The sequence below is a fragment of the Acomys minous genome (assembly GCF_964271855.1).
Source record: "Acomys minous genome assembly, chromosome: 3".
In the NCBI taxonomy this organism is placed as follows: Eukaryota; Metazoa; Chordata; class Mammalia; order Rodentia; family Muridae; genus Acomys; species Acomys minous.
Window position 1 is genome coordinate 42,889,867 of NC_140485.1, and position 13,495 is coordinate 42,903,361.

A 13,495-nucleotide genomic window follows, 5' to 3' on the forward strand; every position below is an offset into this window, starting at 1 on the left:
AGAGGTCCTGAGCTCAATTCCCAGCAACCACAAGGTGGCTCACAACCATCTATAATGTAGCCTGTTGCCCCCTTCTGGCCTGCAGGTGTATATGTGTACCACTGTATATATAATAAATAAATAAATCTTTAAAAAAAAAATTCACAGATACGCTTCTGGAGTGCTGGGATTCATATGCTATATACCATCCTTGTTTCAAAATTATTTAATTTATTCAAAGAAGAATAGACCCATTGATTGTCTCTCAGACAACTACAACAAAATACTTTGTGTATTTATAGTGTGTCAAATACAGTTCTAAGTACTGGGGGACTAGAGAGATGGCTCAGTCACAGTTTTATACATAATCAAAAATAATAAATCCAAAGCACTAGGGGTACCATAGTAAAAGCTAGTAAAAAAAAATACATGCTTTAATATAATTTCTATTTAGGGGATAAGGATAGAATGATATATGTTCAATAATCACAAAATTAACCAGATTGTAGGTAGGTAAAAAATATGTTAGAACTAGTGTGAAGTGGATGTTGTGGGTCAGTTTGTACTGAGTGATTCCTTTCTTGTCAGAAAATTAATGTTACTTAAATGTATATATTTAAACCTAGCCTAGAGGAAAAGAGGAAAGGCTGTGTAACATGCCATCGGCCACATTTATCTCTAAAGCCATAAGAAAAGTCTTTTACTCTGCACCTGGAATGATAGTTCCTGGTTGCAATTACATTCTTAATAATCTAAGTACTTGGGAGGCAAATGGCAGGAGGATTAGGAGTTCAAGTCCAGCCTCAACCTCTCGTGACTTTTTAAAGTTTTTTGAGACAGGGTTTCTCTTTGTAGACCAGGCTGGCCTCGAACTCATAGAGACCCACCTGCCTCTTCCTCCCAAGTGCTAGGATTAAAGGCATGCGCCACCACACCAGGCTTCATGGCTGTTTTAAGGAGACAGAGATCCTCACAGAGGCAGGTGGATCTGAGTCCCAGGCCTGATGCAACAGCAGGAGGAGGTAGCTTCTTTCTTCTGTTATCTGAAATGTTTCTATTTAAATTGTCTTATAATGCTAGCTTGTTTTTCAAATAGCGTATATAATAGATGAGTTAAAATTAATTTAAGTTCCTGTGTATATTAATACAGCCTCAGTCCTAGCCATATAAGACATTTTCCAGGTTGTCATTCAACTTTGGATCTAGTATTCTTAGCTCTGATGTTGCATGAAAAGTACCTGTAAACTTCTTTCTTTTTTAGGAGTTTGCTGTTGATCCAGAGAAAATACAGTTATATTCGTTATATCATTCACTCCATCATTATAAATACCATGTTTATCTGATATGTAAGAATGAGGTAATTTTTTATTTGTTTAAAATGAAGTAACATGTTTTTCTGAATTTTCATTGTTTGGGTTTGTTGTTGAATTTTTGTTTGTTTGTTTGTTTGTTTGAGACAGGGTTTCTCTGTGTAGAGAACCCTGTGTGGCTGCCCTGAAACTCACTCTCTAGACCATGTTAGCCTAAAACTCACAGAGATCTGCCTGCCTCTGTCTCCAGCGCTGGGATTAAAGGTTTGTACCACCACTGCCTGCCTCAGTAAAACCTATTCTAATCAGTACTATAAGGTTTTTTTGTTGTTGTTTTTTTAAGATTTAATTTTATTCTACGTGTTTAAGTGTTTTGCCTGTATATATGCCTGTGTGCATGCAATGTGTTTTCAGAGGTCAGAAGAGGGCATTAGATCCTACAGAACTAGAGGACAAACAGTTGTGATCCTCTGGGAACCAAACTCAAGTTTTTGAGAGCAACAACTGCTCTTAACTGCTGAGCCCTCTCCAGCTTCATAGGACTGAGTTTAATAATTATCAGATTACATTAACACAGAGCTGTACCTGATATATTAGGTAACAACCTTGAATAGAAAGAAGCTCTTAAATCTAAAGGAGATGCAAACGATATTACCTATTTTTATAGTGCCCTGAGATAGAGATGACGTCAGCATTTGTCATTTGGGAGTGCTAGAGACATAGCCCAGAGGTTTAGAGACCTGAGTTCTCTAGCACCCATATGTCAACCATGTATAACTCCAATTCCAAGAACTCTGACATCCTCCTACGGCTTCTGTAGACATTATAAGCACATAAATGCATATAGTTGTATGCAGGCAAAACACTCATTTATATAAAGTAGTATTTGTCATTGTCCTTTAATAAATTTGGAAGGAATTAAGAAAGCATGAAGTAGCTGGGCAGTGGTGGCTCACACCTTTAATCCCAGGCAGAAGTAGGAGGATCTCTGTGAGTTTGAGGACAACCAGGTTTACAGAGCTAGTTCCAAGATAGCCAGGGCTCACAGAGACACCTGTCTTAAAAAACCAAAAGAAAAAAGAGCATGAAGTACTTCTCTAAGACTTTTATTCTGCCCTTTGTAGCCAAAATAACAGGAATTGATCTCATCTAAATTTATCAGAAAAAAATCATTTGCTGTGGCTGGGAATTAGGGTGCATGAAAATGATCAGTCCAAAAGTAGGTTCACGCCTTTAATCCTAGCTCTCAGGAGGCAGAGGCAAGAGGATCGCTGTGAGTTCAAACACTGGTCTGTATAGTGGGTTCTGGACCAGCACAGACTACATAATGAGGCCCTGTCTCATTTATTTATTTAAGATTTATTTATTATGGATACAATATTTTGCCTGCATGTACACTTGCACGACAGAAGAGAGCACCAGATCTCATTATAGATGGTTGTGAGCCGCCATGTGGTTGTTGGGAATTGAACTCAGGACCTCTGGAAGAACAGTCAGTGCTCTTAACCTCTGAGCCATTTCTCCTGTCCTTCTGTCTCATTTAAACAAAACAAAGCAAAACAAAACGAAGATAGTACCTGTGGTATGTTTGTAAGGCCTTAGAAAGGATTTACGTTTCAAGTGATATGCATAAACTAATGCAACTATTTATTTATTTTAGATATCATCTGTGCAGAAAAAAAATGAAGATTTAGGACAGGAAGAAATTGTTCAGCTTTGTATGAAAAATGTAAAGTGGGTGGAGGACCTATTTGAAAAATTTGGAGAACTTCTAAATCATGTACAACAGAAGTGTTCCTAACATTTCCACAAAATCCCACCTTTTACAGCACTAATGAAATGTGGAGGGATAGTGTCACAGATAATCAGGCCTCCCGCAGTGGCCTCTTTCAGCATCCCCCCTGCATGGGGAACTTGGACCAGACCTCTGGTGAGGACAGTGGTGCTGCCATGGAAGCCAGTCCTTTTATCCTAATGAATGGTTTTTCTACTTTCAAAGCTGTGGGGTGATTGAGTTTTTATTTTCAGAAACATCTTTTGGCAAATGATAAAGCATGCACTAAGTATAATTTTATTGCTAGAGAAATAAGATTGAAGTGACTGGACTTTGCCCTGTGACTGGTATCAGAATGAACAGTGGCATAAAGCGTTGGTGTCTGGCCACAATGCAGAGAGCGTTGTGCGCTGTGTAAAGGATCTAGTGTGCTGTGGCATCCCGTAGGACAATGTCCTCAGTGTAAAACGTGAAACTCAGAAGCCGTGCTCTGCTCCATGGACTCCTTTAACATGGCCAGGAAACTGGGTGTGGAACTGTGCAATCCTGTGACTGCTTTTTGTGTCAAGTTGAATTGTGATGAGAAAGTGACGTATGTACTATTTTCCCCGTTTCAAAGAAAAGTATTTTTTTTAATAGTGTTTTTCCTTTGGAGAGTTTTCAATTGTACATTTTATTTTACTAATAGTTGTATTTTTCACAAAGAAAATGAGGTTTTAATTGTTCTCTCTGTACTTCATTGTTTTCAGTAAACCCTCCGTAGGTACATGTCATTAGCATTGGAGATTCTGTCTTGAATTGACCATTTTTGTTCATACAGTTTTGCCCTAGTGTTACTCAGAATATTCATTCGGTGCTAGAATTAGTTTAGCTTTATAAATAGGACTGTGTGAAACACTGCATTTAATTTCATACTTCATAAAATAAATTTCTTACCAAACTAGCACTTGATTTATACTGATTTGTCAAAGTAAAAACTAACTATTGCCGGGCGTAGTAGCACATGCCTTTGATCCCAGCACTTGGGAGGCAGAGGCAGGCAGATAGATCTCTGTGAGCTCAAGGCCAGCCAGGACTACATACTGAGACCTTGTTTCCCCCTCTCCCAAGAAAAAAAAATTAACTACTACTACATTTTGATGGCCCAGTGGGTAAAGGCATGTGCACCCAAGCCCGACAACCTGAGTTGATTTCCAAGACCCATACTGTGGAAGAAGAGAGCCAACTTCTGCAGAAGTTATGTACATGCACGTGGAGATGTGCACGTGTGCCTATGTGTGCACGCGCGCGCGCGCGCACACACACACACACACACACACACACACACACACACAGGTGGTATGCAGTGTTACACACAGCTCTCGTAGCTCTCAGAACTGGAAGTGGACTTCTCTTTTGGTGCCTTTAACCCTTACACACACTAGTGTAGCTTTCTTAAGTTTGATAGCATTTCAAGTGGTTTAGCTGATACAGTGAATGTATTAGGTTCGTGACCTTGTGTTTATTTTTGTTGCCAACAGGATGCCTTGTTTATGAAGAAGACTTAATAGTGTCATTCTAAGCGATCGCCTTTTTTAGGATTCTAAAGAAGTTGTAAATCATCATACCTTTGTTTATTTTACCACCATTTAGTGCCTTACTCGCTATATAGAAAGCAGTGTTACTGTTCAATGCTTAAATAACACGTACTTATGTGGACAAACCTGTTATCTTGGTTTTGAGAACAGGCAATTCTTACACTTGAAACTTCAGTAAACTACAGGAATTGAAGTTGACATGCCACTTGATTTGAGAATCAAACCCTGTTAACACTGGGTGAAGATGAGTATCAGTTAGGCTTACATGTTTATTTCTGGTAATTACCTTATTAAGCAATACCCTTAACATTGGCACCTGCTGGTGGACTCTGCAGTACTAAGTGGGGAATTTCTTTCCAGGGTCAAATGTTCCATTCTGAAAGTTTTACAAAGCTTATTTTGAGAACAAAAACACCTATTAGGCCTGTTTTATATAACTCATATGGGCGATGCCATTGGCAGGAGGATCATGGGATTCATTTACAAGCGGAGGAAAGCAGGAAGCAGCCATATCCCATTCTGACAGTATTGACCCTGGACACAGCATCTTTCCACCATGGAGCTGATATGACTATACACCTTTACCTTTATCTTGAATTAAAGTATAAGGTACATGTTTGCACTTCATTTTTATGAATAAATCTTTTAAGGTAAATCTTACTACAGAAATACCCTTTACTTTTTTGTTTTTCTTGTTTAAAGCAAGGTCTCACACCCTAGCCCATGCTGGTCTAGAACTCACTGTCTAGTCCATGTTAGCTCCAAATTCACGGCTTTAGCCTCCAGAATGCTGCAATCATAGGCGTGAGCCACTAGTCTAATTTCCATTTCCTTTTGAACTGCAGTTGCCCTCAACCTGTTTACAGTTGTATTCCCATTAGTAAAACACATTTCACAATGTAGAAGGCCAAGTCCTATGATCCTCCCTCAGAGACCCTGTTATTTAGATGCATTGTCACCCCTCATTTATTCTATATAGCATAGGAAAACATCAACCTCAGGCCTTAGAGAAAAGTAGGACTATATTACAACCGTACACCAGTCCTTTCTCTGTAGGAAGCTAAATAAATACTTAGTTGGTTAGTGTTTGCCAGGGAATTTGAAATGTATGATATAGGAAAACCTTTAGGTTATAGAAAAAGAGGTGAAGCACAGGTTGCCGTAAGCCAGGAAAATGTTAAGAAAGATTGGAGTCTAGCTGTAGAATCTGGAGGGCTGGGGATGTAACTCGGTGCAGAGCACTTGGCATGTCTGAGGCCCTGGGCTCCTTCCCCGGCCCCTGCCCTCAAGCACACACAGACATCTGGAGCAATTCCATGTAAAAGGTATTCTGTGTTGATAATTGTTACTAGACAAGTGGTTGCCAAAGGGGCCTGCCTCCTTGCCATTGACACGTCCTAGCCGTTACCTGCTCCCTAATAAGTCTAAGTTTATGGTGAACTGGAAACTTCATTTTGCTATGATTTTTGCCAAGTTGAAAATATTGGAAAGGTATGAATTAATCATGTTTTTAAATGTTTAATAAATTTTTCTACAATTTTGAAAGCTCTAAATTTAAATTTCTAAAACTTGAAAATCTATAGATGGGTTTACACATTAGGGCTATTTTCAAAGCTTTGCATTTTTAAACAAAAATTTCTATTAATTTACTATTTACTTTTCTTGAAGCAGATAAATTCCAACCTATGGCTCTAAAGATACACCCATAAAGTTGTTTTTGTTTTGTGTGTTGGCATCCATTACACACAATGAGTGGCTCAGACGAGTGGCTAAAGAAAGGGTCCCCTTTGCATTTTCCTTAGCGTGCGGTCTCTACGCAGGGAGTCTCACGGATTCCCTAATGACATCAGCACTTGGTTACTAATATAGCTTTGTTTCAGATGTGCAGATAACAAGTCTTAATGTATTTGCAGATGCATTTTTTTTTTAATGTTTTGTTTCACAAAAATGCTTTTCAAATACAGTGAAGTAGCGTAGGACAGCTGCTCCTGTGTCAGGCATCTTTGACACACCTGCACACATGGATGATAATATGTAACTCCTGTCTGTGCATTAACTCAGGGGCCCAGCTTTTGACATCTGTGTTCACAAATGCATGTTTTTGAAAATCACCTCTATAAAAAACAACTAAGGCTAAGGATACAAAGAAACCTGCATTTGTAGTCCAGAATTTTCAGTTGGTCCATTATACCTAATGTATGGAAATGTGAAAGACAATTTTGTACATTTGTTACTAACGCAGATCATTAAAGTGAAAACAGTTTTTTAAACAAAACCAGAATGTGTTTGGTTTATTTTACGCTTTTGTTTTAAGAATTAAAAGCAGCAGGTATTGTAGAACTAAAAGTTATACATCATGTTTTTCTTAGGGAATGCATAAAGTATTACCAGACTAGGCTATATAGAGCCAGCACTTGAAAGGCAGAGGCAGACACATCTTGAGTTGAAGGCCAGCTAAGGCTCCATAGTGAGACCCTATCTCAAACCCCAAACGCTGTTATTTCAAGTGACATTATTGTCAATGTGTAGTTTCTTGTAACTAGGGTAGGCTATTATTTACAACACTGGCTCTTCATCCCTTTACACAGAGAGGGTCTTACAAGTGCTAGACAGATAGGTGGCTTAGCCGTTAAGAGCACTTGTTCTTGCAGGGGTTTGATTACCAACACCCACATGGCAGCTTACACCCATCTATAACTCCATTTCCAGAGGCTCTGATACCCTTTTCTGACCTCCACAAGCTCCAGGTATGCAAGACATACACAAACACACATGTAGACAAACACTCAAATACATCAAATTAAAAAAAAAATCAGTTACCTGCCAAAGTATTTCAAGATCCTGTAAACAGCCTATACTTTACTTTACTAGCTCTGAAAACGCTGCTTATTCTAGTATTTTCCACATAATACTTTAGAAATAGTCATTTGTGGCCTGGAGAGAGCCCTGCTGCTCTCAGAGGACCCAGCTTCTCTCCCAGTTCCCCCCAGGCAGCTACTCACAAGCATCCATAACTCCAGAGGCTCTAACGTGCTTGTCTTACCTCCACCAGCACCAGGCACACACAAGGAGCACACACACACACACCGAACACTAAAAAAGATGATTTGTATTGCAAAGCTAAAGGGTAGCTTAGACCATTGTTCTGTTGTTTCATTACTGTCTGGTTCTAGCATTTTATTAAAACTTACTTTGAGTATCAGAGAAGTTCTCTGAGCTCTATTTTTAACCCTGTTCTTGATAATATTTCTGGGCCTGTAAGGTGGCTCAGCCGCTAAAATACATTCCTTGCACAGCTGGTGATCTGAGTTTGATCCCTAGAGCCCATGTAAAGCTGTAGGAAGGACAGACGCCACAAAACTGTCCGCAGATCTCCACACGTGCTCCTTGACATGTCTGCACCCTGTACCCCATCATACACAACATTAAAAAAACAATACATCTACATTTTTGTCTTAAAGATAGAAATATTTTATTAGAAAAAAGAACCCTATTGCTTTGTTTTTAATGAAATCAAAGGAAGCAGTCAGTGTGGGGGAAGAGTAGATAATGTTCCTCCACAGAGTTGACAAAAGGCCTAAGATGCCTTTAGTTCCCAACATGGGGAGTCACAAGGCTTGGCACTGTGGATTACTCTGTTCTGTGGCTCAGCTTTAATTAAAGCGTCAGTTTCAAAAACAGCCACGTTAAAATGAAAAGCATACTCCGGTTAAGAGTACTGACTACTCTTCCTGATGTCCTGAGTTCAATTCCCAGCAACCACATAACCATCTATAATGTGATATGATGCCCTCTTCTGGCCTGCAGGTGTGCATGCAGGTAGAGCACTGTATACATAATAAATAAATAAGAAAAAGGAAAGGCATACTCCAAAATGAAGCCTAGCTAGGTGATTGCTTATTTCTAGTTATGTATATATCTCCTCTTCAGCTATGATGAATAATTCAGTGCTGAGTGGTTTCAAATGACGGGAAGGTACAATTACCTTTTGGTCTGCTAAACCTTATCTATTTTCCGATGTTAATCAGGAGTCAAGAAATTGCCTTGTTACGCGTTTTACACATAGTTGTGTTGCTTGGGGAGGTGACTTGTTTTTACCTAAAGAGATTATTATTTAATTTGGCTTCTAGATGTATTTAGGACAAGAAAATGACAAAAATCAGTTCACTTCCCACTGCCTTCACAACCCTTTGTTACTTTTGACCACCTCTTTTTAAAAAAGATGTGTATGGGGCTGTTTGTATATATGTACGTGCACTTTGTGCCTGGTGTCTGAGGAGGCTAGAAGACCTCTGGATCTCCTACAGCCAGACTTGCAGCTGTAAGCCACCACATATGAAGGTGCTAGGGACTGAAACTAAGCAGAATGTTATCTTAACCACTGAGCCTTCTCTAGTTCCCCACCTCTTTTTAAAGTTTAAAAGTAGCATACAAAGTAACTTGTTTCATTATAGGATATATATATATTATATAATATTTTGATCCTATTCATCCTCCTAACCCACTGCCCTCTCTCATCTCCCTCCTCTCTTTTGCTAGTCCCCTTTTCAGATAGTCCTGTCTTCTGTTTTCACACCACATGCATTCCATCACTTTTTCCCGGCCCTCTTTAAGATTTCTTCCCTCAGCTGGGCGTGATGGCACATGCCTATAATCCCAGCACTGGAGGGGGGGGGGCGTGGTGGGGGAGGGATGGAAACAGGCAGATCTGTCTGAGTTTAAGGCCAGTCTGGTCTACAGAGTGAGTTCCACGACAGCCAGAGCTATACAGAGAAACCCTGTCTCTAAAAACAAAATCAAAACAAAAATTAAATAAGGGTGGATAACAAATCCCATAGTAATGGTGGTAGTAGAGTTCCCAGTGCATCCGGTGCTTTGCAGATGACCTGAGTCAGTTCCCAGTACCCATGTCAAGAGGCTCACAATGGCTGTTAACTCCAGCTCCAAGAGATGGACCAACTCTAGGCTCCACAGATACCCACAGACATGAACAAACACCACCCTGTTCACCTTTACACACAACAAAAATACAAATAAATCTGTAAGATGTTAAAATGGCAGCAATACACTTAAAGTCTATGTGCCCACCTGTGGCCTTAGGACATTCTGCTAGGAACCACACAAGACTACTTGATTTTCAAATGAAGATCTCCAGTCCCAAATGACTGAGAACTAAATTTTTGTGCTTATTTCAAGATAGGGTTTCTCTGTGTCCTTGGCTGTCCTGCACTCACTTTGTAGACTAGGCTGGCCTCGAACTCACAGTGATCCGCCACCACATCCAGCGAAAGCTAGACTTCTTAACCTATTAATTGTATCCTGTCAGACATGCCTCAAGAACCAATTAAATTCCTTAGCAACTGTTTGAAGACAGTGATTTCAAAACCCACCTGAATCCTAAACGTAGTAAAGTAAATAAAGTGACCCTTCTTTGGGAAGCCCGTAACCGCACTGGGTATTGTGGTGTAAGAACTGCCACACAAACCACTCAGCGAGATGCTGATGGTTTATTAAAACACCACACCTCGAGACTGACCATGCCTAGGGACAGAGTGGACTTGGGAGCCAAACTGTGATGGTCTGCTTCTAAGGCAGGTCTTTTATAAGAAAAACTGTCCAAGAAATGTGGACAATAGGGTATACTGTGGGACACTGTGACTGACACACTACAGCTTCCACAATGAGATTTTTCTTTTTGTTGTTGTTGTGGGGGTGGGGGTGGTGTTTTGTTTGTTTTTTATTTCCTTTTGGTGGGTGTTGCAAGGGCAGAGGGTGGATATGAAGGGAGAGGGAGATGAATAGGATTGGGTGTATGATGTGAAATTCACAAAGTATCAATAAAAAGTTTAAAAAAAAAAACAACTTTGTTCTGAGTGCACTGTCTTCTCCTCTCAGTGTGCTCTCTATGCAACCACACTGCTGTTTTGTGTCTTGTGAGAGGCTTGGTTCTTTGCTCTCTGGTTGCACGGAAGATCAGTTCCTTTAGAAAAGGTTAATTTTTGTTACTGTTGTTTTGGCTTTTGGAGACTGAGTAGTCTGTCTCAGTCAGGGTTCCATTGCCGTGAAGGGACGCCATGACCACAGCAACTCTTGTTTTTGTTTTGTTGTTTTTTGTTTTTTGAGACAGGGTTTCTCTGTGTAGCCTTGGCTGTCCTGGACTCGCTTTGTAGGCCTGGCTGGCCTCGAACTCACAGCGATCTGCATGCTTCTGCCTCCCGAGTGCTGGGATTAAAGCTGTGCACCACCATACCCAGTCTTATGTATACAATATTGTGTCAGCATGTACACGTGCAGGCCAGAAGGCACCAAATCTCACTATATAGATGGCTGTGAGCCACCATGTGGTTGCTAGGAATTGAACTCAGGACTTCTCGAAGAGCAGCCTCTGCTCTTAACTTTGGGCCATCTCTCCAGCTCTATTTCTTTTAGTTTTTATCTTTTTGTCACCCTCCTCTGCCCCTACACAGGGTTTTTCTGTGTAGTCCTGGCTGGCCTTGAACTCATAGAAATTCACCTGTCTCTGTGTCCTGAATGCTGGGATCAAAGGCGTGCACCACTACTACCTGGCTGGTTAGGTATATTTCTTAACATTTATTTTTAATTAAGTATATGTGGGAGTGTCCATATGTGGGTATGTGTACATAAATATAGGTGCCCTAGAAAGCCTGAGGCACCGGGCAGTGGTGGCAGTGGTGGCGCCTTTAATCCCAGCACTCCGGAGGCAGAGGCAGGCGGATCACTGGGAGTTTGAGGCCAGCCTGGTCTCCAAAGAGAGTCCAGGACACCCAAGGCTACATAGAGAAACCCTGTCTCAAAAAACCAAAAGAAAGAAAGAAAGAAAGAAAGAAAGAAAGAAAGAAAGAAAGAAGAAAGCCTGAGGCATCAGATCCCCTGGGCCTGAGTTAGGAATTCTCAGCTGTCTGACACTGTGCTGGAAACTCAGGTCTTCAGGAAAACCAGTAGATACTCTTAACTGCTGAACCACCCTTTCCCTTAAACAGTTGTTTCAAAAGGTGAATTTAATCTGGGCAGTGGTGGTCCACACCTTTAATCCCAGCACTTGGCAGAAGCAAGCAGATCTCTAAATTTGAGATCAGCCTAGACTATAGAGTGAGTTCCAGGATAGCCAGGCTACACAGAGATACTCTGTCTCATAAAAACAAAAAGAGAAAGATGATTTGGGGGCCAGCAAGATGGCTTGGTGGGTAAAGATACCTGCTGCCAACCCCTGCAATGTAAGGTTCAATCCCCAGTGTACAAGGAGAAAGTGGACTCCTGCCATCTTCCCCTGATCTCCACTCTCTCTCTGTGGCACTAATGTACATACTTGTGGACACACACAATAAATTTTATATACATGTATGTATATATATATATATATATATATATATATATATATATATATATATAATCTTGTGATAATAAGGATCAAACCATGAATAAGAATAAACTAATATAAATAATATAAGCTCACATGCAATAACAATATTATGATTTTTGGTGCTATATATAAATAACAAATATATCTTTTACTTTGTTTTCATGTTCAGTGTTTTCCTTATATACATATAGTACATAAATGTTAAATCTCACAAGATATGACATTTTTCCAAGAACAATTAAAACTCCTTCAATTGAGAATTAAGCATTTGCTGAAGAACAAAGAAACAAAACCCAAGAGCATTATCCTATTCAGTTTTTATTTACTTGTTGGTTTGAGATACAGCCTCACTGTGTAGTCCTGTCTGCCTTGGAACTCACTCACTATGCAGAGCAGTTTGGCATCAAATTAACAGACATCCTCCTGCCTCTACCTCCACGGTGCTGGGATCAAAGATGTGCACGACCACACCCAGCGGGATTTTTTTGTTTGTTTGTATAGTTGGCTTTTTTGGTCTTCTGAGATAGGGTTGTAGCCCAGGCTGATCCATCTGTCTCTGCCTCCCAAGTGCTGGGATCAAAGGCGTGTGCCACCATGCCTGGCTTCCAGCCAGTTTTTTACTTAGGATCCTAGGAATCAAAGCAGGTCCTCACTGTTATAGTATACAATTATGCCACGCAACACATCTTGTACAAGAAAGTTTATTTGGGGAAGCAGAAGGGGATAGTATTTAGGGGGTGGATGAGTGGACATGCAGGCAGGCAGGCAGGCAGGCAGACAGAGCCATGAGGGCAGAACAGAGAGAAGAGAGAAAATGTGAAGCCAGAGGGAGAGCAGGGAGATCCAGAGAGGTGAGGGGGTGAGGGTGCAGACCGAGCTGGTGAGGCACGGGAGATGGTGAGGGGGCGCGAAGGCACAGACCGAGAGAAAGCTGAGGAGTGGGGAGACAGGGCGTGTTGGGGGAGGGGGAAGGGCACAGAGAGAGGGGGGGGAAGGGGGAGCTCGCTAGGGGGGTGGGGGAGGCCCAGACGGAGAGAGGAGCTGGGAGCAGAGGTGACCTTTTATTTGGCACACATTTGGTGGTGGCAGCACAAACCTGATGGTAGCAACAGGTGATGGTGTAAGAAGTTGCTGGGGCCGTGAAAGGCAGGCTAGTGGGACCGCCTGCACAGTAACACTCATACCTGCCCAGCAGGCACTTTACTAACTGCCACCTAGCTCCCCAGCCATGCTCATCAGGTTTTTTTGTTTTGTTTTGTTTTGTTATTTATTTATTTATTTATTGCTCATCAGGTTTTTAACAGTAATAAATTCAAAGTTTTAACTAAATGTTGGACAAATTCAGTGGAAAAATTCAAATTGGGCTTTGTAGTGTATGACAGGGAATATTATTAGCAATAATACAGACCTATCTTTGGAGAAATGTTATACTTTCAACTATCAAACTCTTCATATTTTATATCTATACATTTTT

At 40.7% G+C, this 13,495-nt stretch overlaps 1 protein-coding gene across 1 annotated transcript in view; it reads left to right on the top strand.

Annotated features, from left to right (window-relative positions):
* QSER1 (glutamine and serine rich 1) overlaps positions 1-6,915 on the top strand; it is a 61,162-nt gene extending 54,247 nt beyond the window's left edge. The window contains exons 11-12 of the mRNA XM_084775589.1: positions 1,241-1,336; positions 2,950-6,915. Of these exons, the coding sequence (XP_084631715.1) occupies positions 1,241-1,336; positions 2,950-3,090 (237 nt within the window). The 3' untranslated portion in view covers positions 3,091-6,915. The remainder of the gene's footprint in view (positions 1-1,240; positions 1,337-2,949) is intronic.
* Positions 6,916-13,495: the final 6,580 nt, after the last annotated feature.